General features: G+C 40.7%; 3 protein-coding genes and 3 long non-coding RNA genes across 6 annotated transcripts in view; 2 read left to right on the top strand and 4 right to left on the bottom strand.

Annotated features, from left to right (window-relative positions):
• Positions 1–220: 220 nt before the first annotated feature.
• On the top strand, positions 221–7,833 carry LOC138024973 (uncharacterized). The gene is made up of 3 exons (XR_011127110.1): positions 221–274; positions 4,706–4,793; positions 7,013–7,833. It is a non-coding gene; the product is annotated as an uncharacterized lncRNA (long non-coding RNA).
• On the bottom strand, positions 770–2,665 carry LOC138024346 (melanocortin receptor 4-like). The gene has a single exon (XM_068871513.1). It carries the CDS (start codon positions 2,424–2,426, stop codon positions 1,452–1,454), a length of 975 nt encoding a protein of 324 aa, XP_068727614.1. The 5' UTR covers positions 2,427–2,665; the 3' UTR covers positions 770–1,451.
• Positions 7,834–9,024: 1,191 nt separating the features above from the next.
• On the bottom strand, positions 9,025–11,065 carry LOC138024570 (melanocortin receptor 4-like). Its single transcript, XM_068871798.1, has one exon. It carries the CDS (start codon positions 10,818–10,820, stop codon positions 9,846–9,848), a length of 975 nt encoding a protein of 324 aa, XP_068727899.1. The 5' UTR covers positions 10,821–11,065; the 3' UTR covers positions 9,025–9,845.
• A 4,754-nt stretch (positions 11,066–15,819) lies between these two features.
• LOC138024537 (trace amine-associated receptor 5-like) lies at positions 15,820–17,658 on the bottom strand. The gene has a single exon (XM_068871758.1). It carries the CDS (start codon positions 17,349–17,351, stop codon positions 16,377–16,379), a length of 975 nt encoding a protein of 324 aa, XP_068727859.1. The 5' UTR covers positions 17,352–17,658; the 3' UTR covers positions 15,820–16,376.
• Positions 17,659–18,533: 875 nt separating this feature from the next.
• LOC138023996 (uncharacterized) lies at positions 18,534–22,112 on the top strand. The gene is made up of 3 exons (XR_011126867.1): positions 18,534–18,587; positions 19,619–19,706; positions 21,987–22,112. It is a non-coding gene; the product is annotated as an uncharacterized lncRNA (long non-coding RNA).
• The window catches only part of LOC138023995 (uncharacterized), a 14,422-nt gene continuing 7,522 nt past the window's right edge, over positions 20,978–27,877 (bottom strand). Inside the window, exons 3-4 of the long non-coding RNA XR_011126866.1 lie at positions 21,135–21,256; positions 20,978–21,055 (exon numbers count right to left, since the gene is read on the bottom strand). This is a non-coding gene — a long non-coding RNA (uncharacterized lncRNA). The remainder of the gene's footprint in view (positions 21,056–21,134; positions 21,257–27,877) is intronic.

The raw sequence follows: 27,877 nt of genomic DNA, 5'->3' as shown, positions 1-27,877 counted from the left end.
GTGATAAAGTAAATCCACAGCGTGTTGGGATTGTAGAAGCTTTAGAGTTTTTCTCATTGAGTGTTTCATGACATCAAAAACCTTTTCAGGATTCGAACACTTTCTACTAATTTTATGCGCTAATTTTATGTCACTTTTATATTATAAGTCCATTAATTGATGTTACATCTTGGTGAGAAATAATAAAATTAAATATCTAAAAATGACAATAATATGCTCGCTTTAATTCGGTTGCCATTTCAGTTGTTGTGGTAATTAGTGATCCAGGCCGTAGGTGAGTTGTTCTATCTTTTGTACCTACAATAGCTTCAGACAAACTGGAAACGTACACCGCTGTTTTCATATAGTTCTATTAAGCCCATCTTATTACTCACATAGAAAGCGCGCAGCAGGCAAAGCAAAGCATTTTCATATTCTAGATGAAGTCGCCTCTTTGTTTTCAACTTCCAATTAACGCGGAGCAAAACTTTTCCTGCAATATAAACTATTGTTGTCATTTATTCAGATAGCGTTAGCGTGTCTACTTTCCCGAAGGACTGAATTGCAGTTGAACGGATAGTGAAAGTAAATGAGATCAACTGAAATGACACTTTAGGGAAGCACAAAACACTGGCACTGAATATTTAGAGCTAAAAATTTTAATAATTCAATTCGTCAGTATGGAATTTCCTGTGAGCTTCCCTTGACTCTTCAAACAATTTTTCTAAAACACCAAAGAGTATTTTCGGTACGTTTTCTCATTTCATATTTTTTACTTGCTGTGGAAAGTAATCGGCAATACCCTAAAACTGCCATTAAAAAAAAAAAAAAACGAGCAACAGCTCGTGCTTGTTTAATCAACATTTGACAGGATCTTGGCAGCTTTAGATGGAACAACCATTTTATTGTTTTTGTGAACAGCCCTAAATATCACCCGAGCTAAAAGGAAACATGACATTGTTAACGCTAATAGTATTCGGATTCAGTACGACGATTTCTTTTCCGGGTACAGATGCTATTAATTATTAGTTCCTGAAAGCGCCGCAAGGAGTATACAGAGCGGAGCACGCAAATCCATGACCGCCATAAACGAATGCTTTCGTTCATGTGAAGTATAAAAGTTGGCAGCGAAGAACTCAATCTGAAAGAAGGCGGGATGAGGTTTTTCTTGAGGAAAACTTGACTGAATTTCATCAATGCTATCCTAGTTTCCGTGTGTGCCTGGTGAACCGTCGGCATTATGTACGATTAGAAATATTCAGACAGTCAGGAACTTTGCTCACTTCTTGTGCATAGTGTTCAATATTGAGGAAAGACTGGAAATTTCATCTGCTAGCGACACTTTTTATTCTATTGTCTCAGAAACTCTTTAACAAAAAAAATCCCATGTTTTGGCGTTGTGTCTCATCTCTATAATTTTACAGCTGGTGAGAGTAGAAGGGAAAAGTTTTCCTCACATGTCTTAATCCTAGTTACTGAAAGCCGTCATTTAAAACACTTATTCTATGAATTTTTCTTTCTATCCTACTCTCAGTCTCCTTGCCTCGCAATTTTCGTAGGGCGTTGTATGTAGCGACGCGAATCTCCTGCATCCTGAACCAATAAAGAAGAGGATTTAATGACGAATTCAGATAAACAACAGTGGCAGTCCATTCGTAAGCCATCTTGTTTGACGAACTATACCCGAGTATAAGACGGAAAACCATAGCTGTGAGGAACGGAGTATAGCAAGCGAGAAACATCATTAAAACATAAACCATAGTGAAAACAGATTTCTTGTATTTTTTCATATTGCCATTGTCCCAAGCTGAAAGAGTCTGTGTTCGGATTTGATTTCGATGACGTCGCAACACATTGAAGATTTTAATATACGCTACAAATGTAGCTATGAGGCTGATGGACAGAACAGGTATCGGCACAAGTGTCCAGTAACGATCAGAGTTGGCTATAAACAGTGAAACACCGGCGACGACACAAAAGAACCAGTAGGCGAGTACCGTTGTCATAACACGGCGAACCGTTACGATTTCCTTGTATCGAAGATGCAACTGTAAAGCTAGCATTTTGTCCACTGCTATCGTTGCGATTGTCATTACCGATACCCCCGCGCATACAAAACCAGCTATCCAGTGAATGAGCCTTCCATCGCAGGCGATTTTAGCATCGTCACTTAACTCGGCTATCTTATAAACGACAAACACAGGCTGAGCTACGAGTCCAATGACGAGGTCTGAGCCCGCTAAGCAAGAAATAAGGGCATTGCTTGGTGTGTGAAGAGATGGTGTTTTCCACACCACGAAAATCACTATGCTGTTAAATAGCGCTGCGGTTAAGGCAAGTACAGAGTTTACTGCACAGCAAATGATTTCCGAAAAAAGTATGCCTCCCTCGTGCAATAGCTGAACCGTTGTCAAGAAAAAACAATTTGTGGTATGGTTTACCTCCATGAAGCAAATTTCCAGAACGACGCAAAATGCAACGCAGAATCCCTGCGCACAACTCCTTCGACCCGCTTATTCACTTAACGGTAAAGCGCCGACCGAGAGACCGAACTTATTGAGACCGCTGAAAACAGCCTTCCAATCGTGTCCCAATATTACAGGTCATGACTTAACGGGCAATCGGCTTCTTTTCAGCAAACACTTTAGAATCGCATTTAGTTTCCTCCTTGTTTTTCAATGCATGATCTACCGTCGCGCACAATCGCAAAGCCCAAAGTAATTCAAATTGTCAATTTTAGATATTGAATATAGAAAAATTCGACGAACATTTATCGTACTAGGTGCATGATTGTACTGATCTATATGACTTTGTGTTAATAATCTCTAGTGGCAGGTGTCAAAACAATTAATTATATAACAGCCGCATAGGATTTCAGTATTTCACAACTATTGTGACTACACATCATAAGAGCTTTGCTTGTGGCCCAGAGTCCAATACCGATTGATTGCAACGCTAACCTTTTGTCAAAATTCTCTTTGTTTTCGGGTCTAAAAAATTAGCTCTGCCTTTCCTTATGCCCAAGCCATTTTGTGTGTAATATTAACTTAAAGTGCCTTGTGTCGTTAATATGTTCAGATGCGTGGCAGAAAGGTATATGCCCAACAGGCAAGTTCGCCATTCGGAAAAATATAGACATTTGTCTCTAATTTTCTCCCGGCAGTTTAATACTTTTTTGTTAGATTGGAAGATGGCGAAAACCAGATGCTTTAGTTCGTTCTAAAAATAACTTAAATATCCCGTTTTTAGGCCAGGACTTAGAAACATTTATAGCTCCCAAATACTTACAGACACCGAACTGAGAGAATTTCCATCCCCAACTAAAAAAATCTCATGTCACTTTCATATGTTCCTTAATTGATTATATCTTGGTGACAATAGACCTTTTCGGCTTGTACATTTTGTTTTCCCAATACAGATCATGTGATAATACTCAGGAGACTTGGTCCTTTGTTTTGTTCATTAAAAAGAGTGCATGCAGGCATATTCATGCTTGCATGCCCTCATTTTAATGAACAAAACAAAAGACCAAACCTCCTGAGTATTATCACAAGATCTGTATTGGGAAAACAAAATGTACAAGCCGAAAAGGTCTATTAAGCAAATTAAACATATCTAAATGACAATAATATGCTCGCTTTAATTCGGTTGCCATTTCAGTTGTTGTGATAATTAGTGATCCAGGCCGTAGGTGAGTTGCTCTATCTTTTGTACCTACAATAGCTTCAGACAAATTAAACTGGAAACGTACACCGCTGTTTTCATATAGTTCTATTAAGCCCATCTTATTACTCACATAGAAAGCGCGCAGCAGGCAAAGCAAAACATTTTCATATTCTAGATGAAGTCGTCTCTTTGTTTTCAACTTCCAATTAACGCGGAGCAAAACTTTTCCTGCAATATAAACTATTGTTGTCATTTATTCAGATAGCGTTAGCGTGTCTACTTTCCCAAAGGACTGAATTGCAGTTGAACGGATAGTGAAAGTAAATGAGATCAACTGAAATGACACTTTAGGGAAGCACAAAACACTGGCACTGAATATTTAGAGCTAAAAATTTTAATTTTTCTATTCGTCAGTATGGAATTTCCCGCGAGCTTCCCTTGACTCTTCAAACAATTTTTCTGAAACACCAACGAGTATTTTCGGTACGTTTTCTCATTTCATATTTTTTACTTGCTGTGAAAAGGAATCGGCAATACCCTAAAACTGCCATTAAAAAAAAACGAGCAACAGCTCGTGTTTGTTTAATGAACATTTGACAGGATCATGGCAGCTTTAGATGAAACAACCATTTTATTGTTTTTTTGAACAGCCCAAAATATCACCCGAGCTAAAAGGAAACATCACATTGTTAACGCTAGTAGTTTTCGGATTCAGTACGACGATTTCTTTTCCGGGTACAGATGCTATTGATTACATTTTTGGATCGGAAGTGAGATATAGTCACAGAAAAGAAAAAAAGTCATTTTCTTACAAAATAAGTCATTTTCAGTGGAAACATGCTGCTCTGGAGTCTTATATTTGAACTCGTTCGTGGAACAACGAGAAATTTAACGGCACATCGCCCTCTTGAAAAAAAGGGAACGTCCTTGCTTTCTAATTGACTGAGAAAGTTACTCTCTTTCATTGCCATTAGCTAAACTACCATCTTTACCCCAATGATTTTCAAGTACAATGGAAGGAAATTGTTTTTAACCGATGTCTTTAACTGACAAACTCTAGAATATGCCGATCAAGCATGTCAAAAGGCGAGAGAATGAAGCGCTCGAATGTCACCTATTAGTCTACTTAAATTCAACATGTCAACGAGGTATGCCTTTGAATGAACATTGCGAATGTCACAGATCCGACAGATAGTTGTTATTGAAATCTGGGTTTATAACAGCAAAACGGCGAATTAGGACATAAGACGCGTAAACGAAGCAGAGTCGCTGTGGCATACCACTGTGAGGCTCTTCCGTTGAAAATGGCGCGCCCTCCAAACATCCACTTCAGACCGCGCGCCATTTTCAACGGAAGAGGATGTTTTGAGGGCGCGCCATTTTTAACGGAAGAGCCTGCTTGCAGGCAATACCACTGTTAACCCTGATCGAGAAACAGAATCAAGTGAAAGGAAGAAAAATAAGGCGCGCTTCTACCTTTATCTTCTATCCAATATCTAGATACCAGTAAATCGTTTATGCCGTTGGTGTGGAGCCGCAGTAATTTCCGTTTAATGCAAGTCGTTGACTGTATGAACGGTCGTTATCATGTTAACTTAGTCAAGTCTCAGAGTCTGGTTTTCACAGGTCAGTTAAGTCTCAAACCACTGGGATTTTCACTATTTGCCGAATGTCCAAGATTTAGCCAACCACTGAACATCTTACTTTCAAACATCCCCTATAGTCTGAGGAAGTCGCAGACATATCGAAATAATCGAGTGTTCATATTGTCCCGACGGATTCTAGGTTTCTGCTAACACTTCCAATGTGCCAAAAGTCAGTGCTATTATTAGACTGCAAAACAGTCGTTTACTTCCATTTTCGGAAGGCGCGAAGCGCCGTAAGCGTGATCCTCGCGTGTGAAGCGCCCGAGCCTCACACGCCCGTAGGGCGTCTCTCCCCATTCTCCCTCGCCGTTTCTACACTCACTCCAGACCTTTCGTTTGAATATTTATCGCGTTGCTTGCGTTCGCAAAAAATACGACTGTTTTGCAGTCTATGCTATTATGTGAAAACGATACATTTGCGTCAGGTTTAGCTGGTTACCAGTCCTACGCTCCTTCGATTTACAAATTGGGACAGCCCTCTAGTGATTTTTCAATATCGCGGCGAAATCTTGGAGTTTTCGGAAATCTCCGAGATTTCCCAACCTATAGGAAGATAAGATTTAGGATTTCTTTTATATTTAATGTTATATTTATTTTAATTTGTGCAGAAACGACACAAATTATGTTTTAGACGAGTGAAAGGTAGTATTTGATTAGAATTTCGTTTTTGCACGCTGTATCTAACTTGCAAGAAAGTTTCGAAAACCATACCTGGAGATTGCAGTTCTTAACACATTATGAAAAGTCTTAGCCATTACGAGCGTACTTGGTTATCACGTTCTTTCCTCACTGAAAAAATATGAAAGAATACATCGATTTCCGAAGCAAACGTCTGCGCAAAAAAACGTTCAACTTCCACAGTTCTTACCTCAAAACCACGCGTAATTGTCCAAAGCGTTCACTGATAGTGCAGGTTTCTCTATATGTCAATCAATATTCCAAAACCGTTTCAGCTAAGGTTCCTTTTGACAACCATTAGCATTGCAGTCCCTGTTTGTGATGGAAAATTTGTGCTCAAATTCGTGGTTTTAATTTGCAGAGCGCTAGCCGTTCAAAACACACGTGGAATACGTTGGTGCACGTGCATAACTAATTACGCTTCACGTGTAATTAAGATCCCGCCAACAGGCAACAGGCAGGCCCATATTGTACGAACAGTTAACTGTACACAATTCTTGGTTTTCACATGACGTCACGACCGCCATGTTGGTGCCCTAAACAAAGAAAAGGCGGCCATGTTGGTGCCCCGACCAAATCCTCCGGGAATTTAACTCTATTATTATGCAAACGCTTCCTTTTGTTTTCGTTGAAAAACATGGCTGTTGATCGCGTGAGTGAAAACCAGCAATAGCCCACTTTCGGTATATAACAATTCAGTCCTAAATAAAGAACATCATCTCGAAGCTCTGATGGAATTAACTCATACAAATCCTTATATTTATTCCCCAGAGCCTCGAGATGATGTCTTTTGTTCCGGACTGAATTTTAATATATCAAAATCGGTATATTTGTTAAAAATGATGCCCATCATTGGTGCAACGGAAAACCTTAGCCCAACGTCATCCCTCAGAAGAGCCTAGCCCGCTGAAAATGTTGGTCAAGGTAGCCGGGCCAATAATGTTCGAACCAAGGCTCGAACTCTTTCCGTGCGGGGTGTACGTGATTTGCCCCCCCCCTCCTTTAGTCATTTCATTTTGCTTTGCTCTTTTCTTCTTCCTCAGTTGATGATAAACACCCACCTTGGTAAGTTGGCTATAGCATGCTGATGAGGCCTAACTAGGCCAAAACAATTGTCCATGGCTGCCAATCAACGGGGTGAATTTGTTGTGCGCATACGCGATGTGTCGGCCAAACTGGACTGGTGTTATGGTGTGTATGTCGGAGTTCGATCATCATCATCGATCATCTTCTGTTGTGTAAACGCGCCTTTAGTTCTGTTTCCTTGGCATTGCAGACAGTGACTGTCTTATTTCTTTTCGTTAGAAGAAATCATGTATACAGCAGTTTTGTACGTCATCTTATAATAAGAAAATGTTTATTTTTGATACACTATTATCATGGGCTAAAAGCAGTGAAGTCCTATTGTCACTCTAGTGCAATCATTAATTTGTCCAAAAAATTGTAAATCTGAGAAAACGGCGGACGAGAAAGTCCGTTGTAAAACCAAAAATGGTGAAGAGTACCACTTTTCGGGTTTCTTTTTGGAAAGCATTGAGTCTAATGAGAAGGAAACTGCCTAACGAAATCGAAAATGAGAGATGAATGAATATATATACGTAATGGTCGCTATGTTGGATGACACAATATACCGTTTGTTCGTCATTTTCACCACTGTTATCTGCGTCTCTATTAAAAACAACCTATATTACCACTGCGAATATGGAGTGATTTTTCGCGCGAGAAACCATGTTCATGAAGCAACTTAAAGCACAAAGTAGTAAAGAAGCTTTTTTAAGTGCGATAATCTTCGCTTAGAAAATAATGAAATCGAAAATTCTGGAAGTGGTTATTACGTCGAGGCGTCTTTCAATTTTTCGTGAACTTATTTAACAGCTTATCACATGATGACTACCGTGTAATCTGAAGTGAATAAAAAGTCGTTAATTTTTCATCAAACATCAGCAATGGTACCAGTTTTTGTTTTGTTAGTCTAATTAGTAACACTCATTCTTCTTCCAAACTTCACATCACCTTCACGTGTTATCGTCTATATTTATATATTTTAACGGTTCTTAAGACTTAAACGAAATTTTAAATGAGTTTGTTATATTGTCAGCGCATTAGGAGGGGTCGAATTAATGTGTGTTGGGTGAAACTTGACCACCTTACATCATGAATTTTGCATGGCCTTGCATTGGTCATTTCTTAGTTTCAGTTGCATCCTCAGCCTTGCGTCACATTAAAACGTTCAACTTCGAACTAAGTGACATAAAAAATAACCAATAAAATGGGTGATTTTCATAAATATAAATATTCTATGTAGGTTTCGCTCACTGACTAATCCTTTAGCTATCAACTCTCAAAGATTTGCCGTCGAGAAGCGTATTATACGCAGTTTGGCGCCCTAACTTCAGAAGACTCGAACGTTTTCTCTTTTCAGTTATCTCTTTCTCGATTCATGATTTAAAGACAAATTCTCGCGGAAAACCCCAGATATTGTCAAAGCATCAAAGTTCATTTCAGTTTGCAAGTACATGTATGATTGCTTCTGGTAACATAAGTTGAGTCGTCAGTATAATTAAGATATTTTATTGTCATAGTTGATTCTACAGTAGGCTATCGTCAGTATTTTACGACCTCAAGCCCCCCATAGATCTCTTCAAATAAAATATCTTTTTCTCTCCACGGATTCAAGGGGATAAATATAAACAAAAATTAACGAACGAGTTACCAAGTCTTTCGCTTATTTTATCTTCTTTGTTCGTTACAGCTGAAACATCAATTAAGAATCCAGCCCTTCCAATTTGCTGTTTAATTAGTACCAAAGGCTACACAATGAGTAAATAGTTTCAGCAAAATATGACAGAATTAGTAATTATGCTGTCAAAAAGCTTGTAAATACCCTTAAGTTGCTAGATTAAGTAGCAAAGCTAACGAAGGTTGGTTAATTTATTTCACGTTTCTCATTTCAATTTACTTGGTATATAACACCTGCAACAGACCATAACTTAATTAGTTTTGCCCGTACAATACGTATCTCAGAGGAAAACTGACAGCTTGTGCAATACAAGATGGTTGTAATCCACTGAAGCCGGCATTGATACTACTAGTCGAACAGTTTTTGGCTTAAATAATTCATTGTTAAAGCTTTTAAAAGACTGAGGCGGTGTAATTTAAATACTTCACCAATATTCCTCTCAAGTCAAGAAACCATGCCTTTTAGTACAAATTAATTCAGATATTCATTTTCATTACAGTGTGCAAACCATCTTGGAGTCTGTAGTCCCACGCGATGGGACGAAAATCGAACATTTTTACACCACTTTAATTTTAACTTCAAAGAAAACAGTACACTCGAAAAGAGTTTAGAAGCTCTTTTTCAATTACGCCCGAATGAGGCGATGTAACGCTGGTAAATTAGACTACAAGGAACAAAGATATGCTTTTAAGTATAATTGAATTCAGAAATTCATTTTCATTACAGAATATGTGAAACGGTCTTGGAGTCTGTAGCCCCCCGCGATGGGACGAAAATCGAACATCTTTAACCTCAGAAAACCTTGTAACCTAAGAAAACACTCGCGAAAAGAGTAAAGAATCACTTCGCGATTTATCCCTTACAATGCAAAGATTAAGTAGGATTAGAAATATTCAGACAGTCAAGATCGTCTTTTCTTTGCTCACTTTTTGTGCAAATTGTTGACGCGTTGTAATTCAATACTGAGGAAATTTCATCTGCTAGCGACACTTTTGTCTCAGAAACTCTTTAACAGAAAAAATCTCATATTTTGGCGTTGTTTCTCATCTCTATAATTTCTCAGCTGGTGAGAGTAGCAAAGAAAAGTTTTATTAATTTGTCAAGGACGAAGCATTCCTCACATGTCTTAATCCTAGTTACTGAAAGCCGTGATTTAAAACACTTATTCTATGAAGTTTGCTGTCTATCCTACTCTCTGTCTCCTTGCCTCGCAATTTTCGTAGGGCGTTGTATGTTGCGACGCGAATCTCCTGCATCCTGAACCAATAAAGAAGAGGATTTAATGACGAATTTAGATAAACAACAGTGGCAGTCCATTCGTAAGCCATCTTGATTGATGAATTATACCCGAGTATAAGACGGAAAACCATAGCTGTGAGGAACGGACTATAGCAAGCGAGAAACATCATTAAAACATAAACCATAGTGAAGACAGATTTCTTGTATTTTTTCATATTGCCATTGTCCCAAGCTGAAAGAGTCTGTGTTCGGATTTGATTTCGATGACGTCGCAACACATTGAAGATTTTAATATACGCTACAAATGTAGCTATGAGGCTGATCGACAGAACAGGTATCGGCACAAGTGTCCAGTAACGATCAGAGTTGGCTATAAACAGTGAAACACTGGCGACGACACAGAAGAACCAGTAGGCGAATACCGTTGTCATAACACGGCGAACAGTTACGATTTGCTTGTATCGAAGATGCAACTGTAAAGCTAGCATTTTGTCCATTGCTATCGTTGCGATTGTCATTACCGATACCCCCGCGCATACAAAACCAGCTATCCAGTGAATGAGCCTTCCATCGCAGGCGATTTTAGCATCGTCACTTAACTCGGCTATCTTATAAACGACAAACAGAGGCTGAGCTACGAGTCCAATGACGAGGTCTGAGCCCGCTAAGCAAGAAATAAGGACATTGCTTGGTGTGTGAAGAAGTGGTGTTTTCCACACCACGAAAATCACTATGCTGTTAAATAGCGCTGCGGTTAAGGCAAGTACAGAGTTTACTGCACAGCAAATGATTTCCGAAAAAAGTATGCCTCCCTCGTGCAATAGCTGAACCGTTGTCAAGAAAAAACAATTTGTGGTATGGTTGACCTCCATGAAGCAAGTTTCCAGAACGACGCAAAATGCAACGTAGAATCCCTGCGCACAACTCCTTCGACCCGCTTATTCACTTAACGGTAAAGTGCCGACCGAGAGACCGAACTTAATGAGACCGCTGAAAACAGCCTTCCAATCGTGTCCCAATATTACAGGTCATGACTTAACGGGCAATCGGCTTCTTTTCAGCAAACACTTTGGAATCGCATTTAGTTTCGTCCTTGTTTTTCAATGTATGATCTACCGTCGCGCACAATCGCAAAGCCCAAAGTAATTCAAATTGTCAATTTTAGATATTGAATATAGAAAAATTCGACGAACATTTATCGTACTAGGTGCCTGATTGTACTGAACTATATGACTTTGTGTTAATAATCTCTAGTGGCAGGTGTCAAAACAATTAACAGCCGCATAGGATTTCAGTATTTCACAACTACTGCATGTGACAACACATCATAAGAGCTTTGCTTGTGGCCCAGAGTCCAATACCGATTGATTGCAACGGTAACCTTTTGTCAAAATTCTCTTTGTTTTCGGGTCTAAAAAATTAGCTCTGCCTTTCCTTATGCCCAAGCCATTTTGTGTGTAATATTAACTTAAAGTGCCTTGTGTCGTTAATATGTTCAGATGCGCGGCAGAAAGGTATATGCCCAACAGGCAAGTTCGCCATTCGGAAAAATATAGACATTTGTCTCTAATTTTCTCCCGGCAGTTTAATACTTTTTTCTTAGATTGGAAGATGGCGATTTTAATTTTAAAAACAAGATGCTTTAGTTCGTTCTAAAAATAACTTAAATATCCCGTTGTTACGCCAGGACTTGGAGTTATTTATAGCTCCTACATACTTACAGACACCGGACTGAGACTGAGAATTTCCATCCCTAACTAAAAATCTCATGTCAACGAAACCATGTTTTAACCTTGTGTTTATCTCTTCGACACTCCAAACTCTTGGCTCCTGTGAAGATCTTCTAAAATTTCTTTTAAAATGTTCTTTAAAACTTCGGTAAAAAGAAGAAGTATTAAAAAAGTTTTGCCAGATTAATTTCGCTCTATGTCGAGCCTCTTCAATGCCTTTGTTAAATAATAATTATTCTAAAACCCAACAGCTAAAAATGTGGGGTCAGTCTTTGTCTACTACGACCCTTGGGATTTTAAAGTAATTCCATTCCGTTTTATTATTCATTAGCCGTTCAGGTGGAACATTTTTCATTCTCACGGCTTCTGCAATCTGCTTCGTCATCGAGTCATTTCTGTATGATCCCGTAACTTTCATATTAAATACTTGTCTTTCTTCTTCGTGTTTCTCTCTGCAGTGTCTCCACAGCACCGATCCTTCTTTTCTCCCCTCCAGGAGTTTTAGATGTTCTTTTCCACGCGTATATGCATTTTTGGCGGTTTCTCCTATATATATATCTCCACATTTTTCACACTCTATCTCGTATGTGACATTATTCGTGTCACAGGCGTTCTTCCCATCCCCTCCCTTGCACACCAAGCAATCTTCTCTGTCACACGACGTATGTCTTAAGGGGTCGGATCTTTGTAGCAGTCTCTTTAGTGACGTGCCTGCTTGTTCGACTATTTTAATCTTGAAACCTTGTCTTTTCACTTCGTTCTGCATCTTGTTCTTTAGTTCAGAGTTGGGCGTGACAGGGATGAATATGACAGAGTCATAGCCTCCTTTTGTATACCACTCTCTTTGCTTTCTCTTTTTCTCTTCCTCCCGCTCTTCTCTCTTCCACTCTCTGGGTCTGTACATGTGTCTTATCCCTCTCTTATCGTTATCGTTAATCTTGTTGTACGCCTTAACCGCTGATAATAGTACACTTCATGTCTAAATTTCTCACTATACCCCGAGTACTGCATCTTACGGATTAGGTCATTGGCATGGTTGTTAACAACTTTTCGAGGCAAAAGCTCGCTGCAGTTGAGCAATACGCGTAGGAGCTCCTGAGTAAGCACTGTTCGTTTTGTTGCCCACGGCATGGCTGATCTAGCGTTAATGACTGATTTAGTTGACACATCTTTCGAGTAGAACTCATGTAAGATGACGCGGCTACCAGAGACATTCTGTTCAGGGTTGCTTTCTTCTATCCAAACCTTTAAATCGAGTATGGGGATTTTTCCTTCTTGGTGTTCAGACGGACAATCAACCTCTATCTGTATGGATGGGTGAATACTATTCCCTATTTCTTGTATAAGCAACATTGTTCTCTTGTCTACAGGGACGCCGGTACTACTTTGCGATTCATGTCTACTAACAATTTCACCATTCTCACAGCTCATTTGGGGTTTTGCCGCCGCTACCACTATGTTAATGTCGTCAACGTATCTTTTGTACATTCTTACTCCTAGGCATGTCAGTTTACTCTTCAGTTGCCTATCCCACCAAACCATAAACACCTGGGCAATGACACCTGTGAGCTCTAAACCAATTGGTCCACCCTCTTGTTGTAATCTCATCTCATTGTTAAATGTGTAAACATTATGTTTCATGATGAACTTAAGGGCCACACTGAGGGCTTCGGTTAACATTCTTCTCTTTTCTCTGTAATTGGGTACTCCATTAGGTCTTACCCATGGTGCAAACCTCTTCTCCTTTACGTCTTGAGTTCCACTTCCTGTCATGGTGGGTGGCCTTCCACGTTCTGACCTTCTCTTGGGGCATACACTCTCCAAACCGAGGCTACTGGTCCTGCTCTGGTCTACGTTAAGTGCAAGGTAGAGCCCTAACTCGTCATAATCTATGCACTCAAAAGTAGTATCGCAGCCATAGCATATCTCGCAAATCTTCTCAATGGTGAAGTCTATGTCAAGGCTGGGGTACAATGCTTTTACATCCGCTGACCCAATTATTACGTCTTCATCGCAGCCTTCGTCATTCACTCTCTTTATCTCTGCTATCATTTCTTCGGTGCTCATGCAGATACTATCTTCTCTCTCTTCTATTCTCTTGAGGATCATTGACATCAGATGCGACATTCTCTGGTTGAAAGATGACTCAGCTCCGCACACCGGCCTAGAGGGTGGACCAGTTTCAGGGTCATTACACTTCTTATGATCTTTTCTGAGAGTATACAATGGCGGGAGAGGACCGTTACAGCTGACCATATTACTCCTGATCCGGCCCTCATTTCCATTGTCTTTCCCAGCTTGCAGTATTCGTGTCCACATAACAGAATGGGCATTCATCTCTTGTTCTAACTTTTTATACTGGTCTGCCGTTATGATGGTATCGTTCTGGATATGCTCCTCGCATGACCTCTTGTAATTTTCAGTGGTATCAAGCGAGAACCGTCCGGACTTATCTGTTTGAAAAACCACAACCTCACCAGTGCGTCTCTTCTCTTTCAGCGTTTTCAGACCACTCTCTTCTTCTTTTTGGAGGTTTTGCAGGCTTTTTCTACCATTTTTACGTTTATACTCTCCCACCGTTTCAATCAGTCTAGTTTTTAATGCCTGGAGCTTTAATTCGGTATTTTCCTCAAGGGGGCCAGGAAGGTGCACTCTTTTATTAAAAGGAAGCTCAGTCGCCCGGAGTTTAGTAAAGTTGAACGTTTTGCTCTCTAAATTATAATACTGGTCATGTACTTTCTTCTGTTCTTCGCATTGCTCCTCCTCTTCATCTCGCCGTTGTCCTTCGCTGCTCTTAGCCATAGACCACCTCAATTTACTGAGGCCTTTTTCCACTTGTACCTCGCATTTGACAGTGTCAATATCTTCGTATACAGGGAACTTAGGAGGTAAACTTAGCAAACGCTCTTCGTTCTCGTCGATGACAACACCTCCGTAGCAACGGGGTTTAGCTGTATCGTAGTAAGTCTCCGGTATCTCCTGATCTCGGACTAGAATTCCATCTATCTCGTCAGGGATGCCGTAGTGTATGTACTTCTGGCACAGGAATTTTTGTTTGGCCTTTCTCTTTTCTTTCAACTTCTGACGGCAACATTGTTTTTCTCGCTCCCAGAGCACTTTAAATTCTTCCAACGCCGATTGGTCTTTCAAAAAGGATTTAGACTCCTTCTGTATTTTCGTATTTTGATATTTCTCCTTTCTGAGGCAACTCATCGCATCGCTGCACTTCCATCTCATTACAATTCCGACCAGCGTCTTTCTCTCTTTCAGGTGATAAAGTAAATCCACAGCGTGTTGGGATTGTAGAAGCTTTAGAGTTTTTCTCATTGAGTGTTTCATGACATCAAAAACCTTTTCAGGATTCGAATAATTTCTACTAATTTTATGCGCTAATTTTATGTCACTTTTATATTATATGTCCATTAATTGATGTTACATCTTGGTGAGAATTAAGAAAATTAAATATCTAAAAATGACAATAATATGCTCGCTTTAATTCGGTTGTCATTTCAGTTGTTGTGGTAATTAGTGATCCAGGCCGTAGGTGAGTTGTTCTATCTTTTGTACCTACAATAGCTTCAGACAAACTGGAAACGTACACCGCTGTTTTCATATAGTTCTATTAAGCCCATCGTATTACTCACATAGAAAGCGCGCAGCAGGCAAAGCAAAGCACTTTCATATTCTAGATGAAGTCGTCTCTTTGTTTTCAACTTCCAATTAACGCGGAGCAAAACTTTTCCTGCAATATAAACTATTGTTGTCATTTATTCAGATAGCGTTAGCGTGTCTACTTTCCCGAAGGACTGAATTGCAGTTGAACGGATAGTGAAAGTAAATGAGATCAACTGAAATGACACTTTAGGGAAGCACAAAACACTGGCACTGAATATTTAGAGCTAAAAATTCTAATAATTCAATTCGTCAGTATGAAATTTCCTGTGAGCTTCCCTTGACTCTTCAAACAATTTTTCTAAAACACCAAAGAGTATTTTCGGTACGTTTTCTCATTTCATATTTTTTACTTGCTGTGGAAAGTAATCGGCAATACCCTAAAACTGCCATTAAAAAAACAAACGAGCAACAGCTCGTGCTTGTTTAATCAACATTTGACAGGATCATGACAGCTTTAGATGGAACAACCATTTTATTGTTTTTGTGAACAGCCCTAAATATCACCCGAGCTAAAAGGAAACATGACATTGTTAACGCTAATAGTATTCGGATTCAGTACGACGATTTCTTTTCCGGGTACAGATGCTATTAATTATTAGTTCCTGAAAGCGCCGCAAGGAGTATACAGAACGGAGCACGCAAATTCATGACCGCCATAAACGAATGCTTTCGTTCATGTGAAGTATAAAAGTTGGCTGCGAAGAACTCAATCTGAAAGAAGGCGGGATGAGGTTTTCCTTGAGGAAAACTTGACTGAATTTCATCAATGCTATCCTAGTTTCCGTGTGTGCCTGGTGAACCGTCGGCATTATGTAGGATTAGAAATATTCAGACAGTCAGGAACTTTGCTCACTTCTTGTGGAAAGAGTGGAAATTTCATCTGCTAGCGACACTTTTTATTCAATTGTCTCAGAAACTCTTTAACAAAAAAAATCCCATGTTTTGGCGTTGTGTCTCATCTCTATAATTTTTCAGCTGGTGAGAGTAGAAGGGAAAAGTTTTCCTCAGATGTCTTAATCCTAGTTACTGAAAGCCGTCATTTAAAACACTTATTCTATGAATTTTTCTTTCTATCCTACTCTCAGTCTCCTTGCCTCGCAATTTTCGTAGGGCGTTGTATGTAGCGACGCGAATCTCCTGCATCCTGAACCAATAAAGAAGAGGATTTAATGACGAATTCAGATAAACAACAGTGGCAGTCCATTCGTAAGCCATCTTGTTTGACGAATTATACCCGAGTATAAGACGGAAAACCATAGCTGTGAGGAACGGAGTATAGCAAGCGAGAAACATCATTAAAACATAAACCATAGTGAAGACAGATTTCTTGTATTTTTTCATATTGCCATTGTCCCAAGCTGAAAGAGTCTGTGTTCGGATTTGATTTCGATGACGTCGCAACACATTGAAGATTTTAATATACGCTACAAATGTAGCTATGAGGCTGATGGACAGAACAGGTATCGGCACAAGTGTCCAGTAACGATCAGAGTTGGCTATAAACAGTGAAACACTGGCGACGACACAGAAGAACCAGTAGGCGAATACCGTTGTCATAGCACGGCGAACCGTTACGATTTCCTTGTATCGAAGATGCAACTGTAAAGCTAGCATTTTGTCCACTGCTATCGTTGCAATTGTCATTACCGATACCCCCGCACATACAAAACCAGCTATCCAGTGAATGAGCCTTCCATCGCAGGCGATTTTAGCATCGTCACTTAACTCGGCTATCTTATAAACGACAAACAGAGGCTGAGCTACGAGTCCAATGACGAGGTCTGAGCCCGCTAAGCAAGAAATAAGGACATTGCTTGGTGTGTGAAGAAGTGGTGTTTTCCAGACCACGAAAATCACTATGCTGTTAAATAGCGCTGCGGTTAAGGCAAGTACAGAGTTTACTGCACAGCAAATGATTTCCGAAAAAAGTATGCCTCCCTCGTGCACTAGCTGAACCGTTGTCAAGAAAAAACAATTTGTGGTATGGTTTACCTCCATGAAGCAAATTTCCAGAACGACGCAAAATGCAACACAGAATCCCTGCGCACAACTCCTTCGACCCGCTTATTCACTAAACGGTAAAGTGCCGACCGAGAGACCGAACTTAATGAGACCGCTGAAAACAGCCTTCCAATCGTGTCCCAATATTACAGGTCATGACTTAACAGGCATTTGGCTTCTTTTCAGCAAACACTTTAGAATCGCCCTTAGTTTCCTCCTTGTTTTTCAATGTATGATCTACCGTCGCGCACAATCGCAAAGCCCAAAGTAATTCAAATTGTCAATTTTAGATATTGAATATAGAAAAATTGGACGAACATTTATCGTACTAGGTGCATGATTGTACTGAACTATATGACTTTGTGTTAATAATCTCTAGTGGCAGGTGTCAAAACAATTAACAGCCGCATAGGATTTCAGTATTTCACAACTATTGTGACTACACATCATAAGAGCTTTGCTTGTGGCCCAGAGTCCAATACCGATTGATTGCAACGCTAAACTTTTGTCAAAATTCTCTTTGTTTGCGGGTCTAAAAAATTAGCTCTGCCTTTCCTTATGCCCAAGCCATTTTGTGTGTAATATTAACTTAAAGTGCCTTGTGTCGTTAATATGTTCAGATGCGTGGCAGAAAGGTATATGCCCAACAGGCAAGTTCGCCATTCGGAAAAATATAGACATTTGTCTCTAATTTTCTCCCGGCAGTTTAATACTTTTTTGTTAGATTGGAAGATGGCGAAAACCAGATGCTTTAGTTCGTTCTAAAAATAACTTAAATATCCCGTTTTTAGGCCAGGACTTAGAAACATTTATAGCTCCCAAATACTTACAGACACCGAACTGAGAGAATTTCCATCCCCAACTAAAAAAATCTCATGTCACTTTCATATGTTCCTTAATTGATTATATCTTGGTGACAATAGACCTTTTCGGCTTGTACATTTTGTTTTCCCAATACAGATCATGTGATAATACTCAGGAGACTTGGTCCTTTGTTTTGTTCAGTAAAAGGAGTGGATGCAGGCATATTCATGCTTGCATGCCCTCATTTTAATGAACAAAACAAAAGACCAAACCTCCTGAGTATTATCACATGATCTGTATTGGGAAAACAAAATGTACAAGCCGAAAAGGTCTATTAAGCAAATTAAATATATCTAAATGACAATAATATGCTCGCTTTAATTCGGTTGCCATTTCAGTTGTTGTGGTAATTAGTGATCCAGGCCGTAGGTGAGTTGTTCTATCTTTTGTACCTACAATAGCTTCAGACAAACTGGAAACGTACACCGCTGTTTTCATATAGTTCTATTAAGCCCATCGTATTACTCACATAGAAAGCGCGCAGCAGGCAAAGCAAAGCATTTTCATATTCTAGATGAAGTCGTCTCTTTGTTTTCAACTTCCAATTAACGCGGAGCAAAACTTTTCCTGCAATATAAACAATTGTTGTCATTTATTCAGATAGCGTTAGCGTGTCTACTTTCCCGAAGGACTGAATTGCAGTTGAACGGATAGTGAAAGTAAATGAGATCAACTGAAATGACACTTTAGGGAAGCACAAAACACTGGCACTGAATATTTAGAGCTAAAAATTTTAATTTTTCTATTCGTCAGTATGGAATTTCCCGCGAGCTTCCCTTGACTCTTCAAACAATTTTTCTGAAACACCAACGAGTATTTTCGGTACGTTTTCTCATTTCATATTTTTTACTTGCTGTGAAAAGGAATCGGCAATACCCTAAAACTGCCATTAAAAAAAAACGAGCAACAGCTCGTGTTTGTTTAATGAACATTTGACAGGATCATGGCAGCTTTAGATGAAACAACCATTTTATTGTTTTTTTGAACAGCCCAAAATATCACCCGAGCTAAAAGGAAACATCACATTGTTAACGCTAGTAGTTTTCGGATTCAGTACGACGATTTCTTTTCCGGGTAGAGATGCTATTGATTACATTTTTGGATCGGAAGTGAGATATAGTCACAGAAAAGAAAAAAAAATCATTTTCTTACAAAATAAGTCATTTTCAGTGGAAACATGCTGCTCTGGAGTCTTATATTTGAACTCGTTCGTGGAACAACGAGAAATTTAACGGCACATCGCCCTCTTGAAAAAAAGCGAACGTCCTTGCTTTCTAATTGACTGAGAAAGTTACTCTCTTTCATTGCCATTAGCTAAACTACCATCTTTACCCCAATGATTTTCAAGTACAATGGAAGGAAATTGTTTTTAACCGATGTCTTTAACTGACAAACTCTAGAATATGCCGATCAAGCATGTCAAAAGGCGAGAGAATGAAGCGCTCGAATGTCACCTATTAGTCTACTTAAATTCAACATGTCAACGAGGTATGCCTTTGAATGAACATTGCGAATGTCACAGATCCGACAGATAGTTGTTATTGAAATCTGGGTTTATAACAGCAAAACGGCGAATTAGGACATAAGACGCGTAAACGAAGCAGAGTCGCTGTGGCATACCACTGTGAGGCTCTTCCGTTGAAAATGGCGCGCCCTCAAAACATCCTCTTCCGTTGAAAATTTGCGCGCGGTCGAAAGATAAGGGCTTGGTAACTTACCAAGCCCTTATCTTTAGACCGCGCGCCATTTTCAACGGAAGAGGATGTTTTGAGGGCGCGCCATTTTTAACGGAAGAGCCTGCTTGCAGGCAATACCACTGTTAACCCTGATCGAGAAACAGAATCAAGTGAAAGGAAGAAAAATAAGGCGCGCTTCTACCTTTATCTTCTATCCAATATCTAGATACCAGTAAATCGTTTATGCCGTTGGTGTGGAGCCGCAGTAATTTCCGTTTAATGCAAGTCGTTGACTGTATTAACGGTCGTTATCATGTTAACTTAGTCAAGTCTCAGAGTCTGGTTTTCACAGGTCAGTTAAGTCTCAAACCACTGGGATTTTCACTATTTGCCGAATGTCCAAGATTTAGCCAACCACTGAACATCTTACTTTCAAACATCCCCTATAGTCTGAGGAAGTCGCAGACATATCGAAATAATCGAGTGTTCATATTGTCCCGACGGATTCTAGGTTTCTGCTAACACTTCCAATGTGCCAAAAGTCAGTGCTATTATTAGACTGCAAAACAGTCGTTTACTTCCATTTTCGGAAGGCGCGAAGCGCCGTAAGCGTGATCCTCGCGTGTGAAGCGCCCGAGCCTCACACGCCCGTAGGGCGTCTCTCCCCATTCTCCCTCGCCGTTTCTACACTCACTCCAGACCTTTCGTTTGAATATTTATCGCGTTGCTTGCGTTCGCAAAAAATACGACTGTTTTGCAGTCTATGCTATTATGTGAAAACGATACATTTGCGTCAGGTTTAGCTGGTTACCAGTCCTACGCTCCTTCGATTTACAAATTGGGACAGCCCTCTAGTGATTTTTCAATATCGCGGCGAAATCTTGGAGTTTTCGGAAATCTCCGAGATTTCCCAACCTATAGGAAGATAAGATTTAGGATTTCTTTTATATTTAATGTTATATTTATTTTAATTTGTGCAGAAACGACACAAATTATGTTTTAGACGAGTGAAAGGTAGTATTTGATTAGAATTTCGTTTTTGCACGCTGTATCTAACTTGCAAGAAAGTTTCGAAAACCATACCTGGAGATTGCAGTTCTTAACACATTATGAAAAGTCTTAGCCATTACGAGCGTACTTGGTTATCACGTTCTTTCCTCACTGAAAAAATATGAAAGAATACATCGATTTCCGAAGCAAACGTCTGCGCAAAAAAACGTTCAACTTCCACAGTTCTTACCTCAAAACCACGCGTAATTGTCCAAAGCGTTCACTGATAGTGCAGGTTTCTCTATATGTCAATCAATATTCCAAAACCGTTTCAGCTAAGGTTCCTTTTGACAACCATTAGCATTGCAGTCCCTGTTTGTGATGGAAAATTTGTGCTCAAATTCGTGGTTTTAATTTGCAGAGCGCTAGCCGTTCAAAACACACGTGGAATACGTTGGTGCACGTGCATAACTAATTACGCTTCACGTGTAATTAAGATCCCGCCAACAGGCAACAGGCAGGCCCATATTGTACGAACAGTTAACTGTACACAATTCTTGGTTTTCACATGACGTCACGACCGCCATGTTGGTGCCCTAAACAAAGAAAAGGCGGCCATGTTGGTGCCCCGACCAAATCCTCCGGGAATTTAACTCTATTATTATGCAAACGCTTCCTTTTGTTTTCGTTGAAAAACATGGCTGTTGATCGCGTGAGTGAAAACCAGCAATAGCCCACTTTCGGTATATAACAATTCAGTCCTAAATAAAGAACATCATCTCGAAGCTTTGATGGAATTAACTCATACAAATTCTTATATTTATTCCCCAGAGCCTCGAGATGATGTCTTTTGTTTCGGACTGAATTTTAATATATCAAAATCGGTATATTTGTTAAAAATGATGCCCATCATTGGTGCAACGGAAAACCTTAGCCCAACGTCATCCCTCAGAAGAGCCTAGCCCGCTGAAAATGTTGGTCAAGGTAGCCGGGCCAATAATGTTCGAACCAAGGCTCGAACTCTTTCCGTGCGGGGTGTACGTGATTTGCCCCCCCCTCCTTTAGTCATTTCATTTTGCTTTGCTCTTTTCTTCTTCCTCAGTTGATGATAAACACCCACCTTGGTAAGTTGGCTATAGCATGCTGATGAGGCCTAACTAGGCCAAAACAATTGTCCATGGCTGCCAATCAACGGGGTGAATTTGTTGTGCGCATACGCGATGTGTCGGCCAAACCGGACTGGTGTTATGGTGTGTATGTCGGTCAAACCCGGTCTCAGGTTGAATCAGTTTTTACCTAGGTTAAACCGTTGATCCTCATTTTACCCAACGGTAGATTGGATATGGACTCTACCTACAATCCGGGTCAAAAGATTTTTGGGACACATCCAATTTTGAGCAAAAAGTAGAGAATTTACTGTGCATGCTTCCATAGTTACATGAGCAACGCGAGTTCTTCTTTCGTTGCCCTTTTCGCGCCCCCTTCCTCCCAGGCAATGTTGAAACAAGCGAGCGATCGATGAACGGATCTTGATTTCGGAGACCGTGAAAAATCAACATTGTAATGGGGGAAGGGGGAAAAACGGGAATTGTCCCAACAGTTTTGACCAGGATTTTAGCTTAAAGAAGCTGTTAACCCCCCAAAAAGTACTGAAAACACATATACCTTTCCTGCGAGTGTAACATGTAATGATTCATTTTTATGGATAGCCAGTCAAGATAAAACCTCTTTCCAAAAGATTTCAATTACCTTACTGTGAAACATTAAATGCCCTAGGGATTCCTCTTCAGTCTTACAAAAGGAATATAACGGCGAATCTACAATCTTAAATTTGTGAAATTTCTTTATATTTGGACTGGGCGGTCGGAGGACTTTCTTTGCGGGAACTGAACTCTCTGTATAGATTTGTTTGGAGGAGATGCGTGAAATATTTATTGGCACTTGAAAGGAATTTTCAGAGCAGGGGTGTGATTCGCAGTGCGTACTACCCCCTTGACAATGGAACGTCATTCTGTCGGTATGGCATTGAAGACTGCCATCAAAAATGTTGACTTGGGCTTAGTTTTGCATTGCGTATTTTATCACTTCCTAAAAGTTTATTATCTTTAGAAATCAAATCTCCGATTTTACTTATACCGCAATTATTGTGAAAAAAGGCGTGCTATAAGGATTTACCTTCACAAAGTATGTATGATTCCACAAGTACTGATTCAATGTATCTCCATATGAACTCACTTCTTTCCTAGTAAGAGTTGACCATGAATCGACACAGTCTTCGTAAAACTCCGGTAACGGTATGGGCAAATTTCGACAATCAAAAAGACATTGTAAAATGAGCTTGCCCCTCGCTTTTTTCAAGTAATGACTCAAGATGGTTAGCATTTTGATGATTGTGTTGGAAGTGTTAACGCTTGCTTCGTTAATCTACGTTAGAAAGGCTGCGTTATAGAGCAGCAAGAATTATTTTGAATCTACCCAGAGACATGGCAGAGAGTTTTACTTAATCGTTTTTACTATAAACTAGCTGTCTTTAAATGCATGCATAAGGCTTATAATGGAAAGCTGCCTGGCACCCTTAATTACTGAATTGCTAAGAAAATTTTTCTTTGGTACTCAATTATAGATTACAAAACAGTCGGTTTTCGAATTTGAAAAGACGCATTCGTCCAACGCAAAAATACAGCTGTTTTGCAGTCTAACTCAATTAGAGCACGCTACTCACTACTGGTGCCTCATTTTAAACAAACATTTTTTGAAGGACATGGGGACTCTGTGCTTTGAAAATACTGACTTCCAATTGATGCAAGCCACTATAACCTTGCCAAAAAGCTCAAAACTTCAGATCTCTTTAAGGCAGTTAAGGACGGTACCTACTATAGTTATTGGGAATATGTTATGCGCATCTCGAGATACTCGGAGTAGTAGAAGTAGTAGTAGTAGTAGTAGTAGTAGTAGTAGTAGTAGTAGTAGTAGTAGTAGTAGTAGTAGTAGTAGTAGTAGTAGTAGTAGTAGTAGGCATCCTTCTGTCTCGAGAGACAATGGTATGCGCCATGGAGTCATCGGGACTGCTGAGAGCTGCGTTTCGAATGGGTCAGCAGCCCGATCCTTGCATGACACTCTCTGTCGCAGCGGACACACACAAATTCAGAGTGTAGGGTGTCCGCTGCGTTCTCCTGCCTCGCTTTCCTCCTTCCTCTCCTTTCCTTCAGCTGTAAGATCCTCTTCTCTTCACCCCTCTTGACCCCAATACTGACAGCGTGGCGCCAGTCATTGCCGTCAAGTGCAAGCGCCTCCCAGCTTTCTGTTTCAATGCCTGTGAGTTTGAGGTCACGCTTGCAGCTATCCTTGAAACCCAGTGCTCGCCGGCCTCTTGGGCGGAATCCTGTAGCCAGTTCACCATACAAGAGACTCTTGGGTATACAGCCGTCCTTCATGCGACGTACATGACGGAGTCGACACTTGCAAAGCATGAGATGCATGCTAAGGGAACCTGCTTTCTCCAGCACAGCAACATTGGTGACTTTGTCCTGCCATGTGATTCCCTTTTCCTTGATGGAACCTTTCCAGGCGGTTCTCCTGTCTAGCGTATGTCGTCCGAAGACTCGCTGCCGTACAGTAAGCTACTGAGGACGCATGGAGAAAATCATGGAGAAAATCGAATGGAGAAAATCATATCGATCGTGGAACGCTCCGCCGTAAAGCCACACTGAGACTCAGGAAGAACGCGGCTGGCAAGGACTTGCAGGCGAGACAGTACTACACGGGCAAACACCTTGCCTACGATAATCAGCAAAGATATGCCCCGGTAGTCGTTGCTATCATTGCGGTCGCCCTTGCATTCGTACAGCGTAATGATCTTGGAGTCGCGCATACCCTGAGGTACCTTCCCTTCGCTCCAGCAAACATTGCCCAGAATGCTATTGTCTTGGACGACACGTACTTACAGAGCCCAGTTTTTCAATGCGCGGAATAAATATTGTATAGATAAAGATTTCGGAATTCCGACTGCACTCGTTAATGAATCGGTGACTGTCAATCAAAAGATCTAATTTGAAGTAGCAATAGCGCTCTAATTTAAAGGTGGCACACGCTCTTCACAAACGGTTTTGTCAACAAAATCGTGTGCAAGAACATTCTCGTTCTTCTTTTTTTTTTTTGACATGTCACACTCGAAATGATCTGAGTGAGCCAAATGATTTCCCACAAAACATTCTTCTTTCTAAGCGTAGCCAAAGTGCGGTGCGGTGCGCGAAACACTTGCTTCTATTTCATTGTTGTCCTTTTTTACCGCTCGGCCGGTAAAAGCAATTCATTAGATCTTTTACTCGATCGGTTTCAGGGTAGTCTGCACGTTGGTCGAGCATTTTAAAGACAACACAGGTCTTTTCTATTCATAAGACGGTGAGGAGAATAAAATAAATGGCATTTATGTTTGAAAGCGAGCCGAGCCAAACAAAAAGGAAAAGGCAAGCGACGCGTAACATTGTTGTCCATTGTTTGTGAGGTAATTGTTCAAAATTCTATCCACTCTGACGCGGCAACACGACGATAACATGTAACCGATTTTCTGCAAGTTGAACTGGAGGGCATCGAATACTTGGCTTTTCTGTTTGAGTCTTCGCCATTCCCAAAGAGCTTCTCCGTTTATTCGAAGATAAAATAGGGGGTCCACCTATCAACGGCTGGATCATGTAGAGCAAGGCAGGATTGACGGGGGATTCTATGAGCTCTGATAAGAGCTCCCCGTCAGCACGCTGTTTTTCTTGAACGAAATTTCTTAGTTGATCTGAATTTTTTGCTGTATAAAACAACGTGTTGAAATGAAGCTTTTTGGAGTAAACGTTGCCAATGGTTATCTTTCCAAAATCAGCGGAGCTTATAATGGGCTAATTTGCGTGCTATTGTTTTGGGAGGCGGAGTTTTGCATATTATTATTACTCGCGGGAGTTTCAAAATCAGTCAACCATTCTCCCGAACAGCCTCCGAAAAGCAAATTTGCGGAAGGTTGACGAGTGCGTTCAGTAAACCGCATTTCGATAGTACTTTTAGCTGTCGTAAACCAGCGAAAATTTGCAGGAGCTTTCCTGACACCCGGTACTAACTTTTCCATATGCTGGCCGTAAACTTAACGGATCAGCTCGTCGGAATATTCCGCTTATAGTACAGCTTCCATACTACAAAGCTCCCAAAATAGTCGATTTTCAAAGCAAATTTGATAATACTTGTAGAGACCTTAAAAAACAAATTTTTGTTCAGAATCATTTATTGATCCTTCCTCTACAAATTCCATATGCTGGTACTTGGCCAGGGGAATTAATATGCCCGTGAAACAGAAAAACGTACACGCTGGTAGCCGCTTATTGGCTGTATTCTTTGTTATCACGCGCAATAGACCATTTTACAGTTGTAGCTAAGTTACCTGGCCTACGAATGGAAGCGAGGTTGCCGGTGACCCTGTTTTGATACAAACCTCCGTGCTTTTGTAATGTTAATACGGACTAATTAGAATTACAACAACACAATTTGCATAATAAAAGCAGTCGGGGCTTTATCAATGCAAGGTCACCGGCAGCCTCGCAGCCATTCATAGGCTGGGTCGCAGAGCAAACAACTGTAAAATGGCCTATTTTGAATTTTAGCGCCAGCGCGCATAAAAAGTACCCGGATGTGTCCCGGCATTCTGGGCGATGAGGCACAGGAGTTCATGAAGTGGTTCCAAGAGGGCTGCCTTGCCGCACTTGATGATTTCAGGGGGTATGCCATCTTCACCCGGTGCTTTGCCGCTTTCCAACGCATCAATAGCTTTGCTAAGTTCTTCCATGGTCGGCTCGGCGTCAAGTTCCTCCAGTACGTGCAGATCCTCGATAGCATCAAGTGCTTCCTGAGAGACTGTGTTTATTCTGGAGTAAAGGTCAAGATAGTGCTCGGCCCATTTTTCTACCTGTTTGTCCTGGGCTGTGATGACTTCCCCTGTTTTGGATTTTAAGGGCGCAGTTTTCTTGACTGGCTTGCCTCTTGCTTGCTTGATGCCCGCATATACATGTCCTTGATATTACCGGTGAGAGAGGCTTGCTGGATTCTCTCTGAGAGTTGAAGCCATTAGTTATTCGCGCAGCGGCGTGCCGTTCGCTGGGCCTTGTTCCGAGCGGCCCTAAGAGTCAGGAGGTTCTTCTGCGATGGGTCACGCTCGTAGTCGACCAGTACATTGCGCTTCGCGATGATAGCTGGCTCCATCTCTGTGATGTAAGCATCAAACCAGTCTGTGGTCTTCCTTTCTCTCTTGCCAAATGTGAGCAATGAAACACTGTACATGGTGTTACGAAGAGAGCTCGATCTGTCATCGACACTCTGCTCATGGTGGTACATAAGAGATTCTTCAAGACGCTCTGCAAACTCTTGATTCTTGTCTGAGTAGGCAGCCTTGCTGGTGTTGATACCTTTCTGCTTGGAGTGATATATATTTTTAGGTGTCAGTTTCACTATGGAGGCAATCAGAGAGTGATCAGTGTTGCAATCGGCGCTGTGGTAAGATCTCATGTTGCCGACATTGTTGAGTGAGTCTCGCCTGGTGATGATCAAGTGCAGCTGGTGCCAATGTTTTGACCTAGGATGTCTCCATGATACCTTGTGGCATGCTTTGTTCTGAAAAAAGGTGTTCGTCACATACAGGTTGTGGTAACAGCAGAGCTCAAGAAGTCTCTGACCATTATCGTTCATTTTTCCTATGCCGTGATGTCCCAGGACACTCGGTCCGCACCCACCCTTACGTTAAAGTCACCCACGAGGAGAATATGTTCTGACGAAGGGACCATGTCCATAACAATACGCAGGGACTCGTAGAACTGATCTTTCACTTCGGGTGGAGATTGCAGAGTGGGTACATAGACACAGAGCAGGTGAAAGCTGCCTTCTGCCGTTGATAGACGTAGTGTGAGGATTCTCGCTGTGCCATTAGTTGGAACCTGGATCATGCAAAGAAGCGTGTTCTTCACA

The sequence above is a fragment of the Montipora capricornis genome, chromosome 11, assembly GCF_036669925.1.
Source record: "Montipora capricornis isolate CH-2021 chromosome 11, ASM3666992v2, whole genome shotgun sequence".
NCBI classification, from domain to species: Eukaryota; Metazoa; Cnidaria; class Anthozoa; order Scleractinia; family Acroporidae; genus Montipora; species Montipora capricornis.
This window is presented reverse-complemented; position numbering and strand designations above follow the sequence as displayed.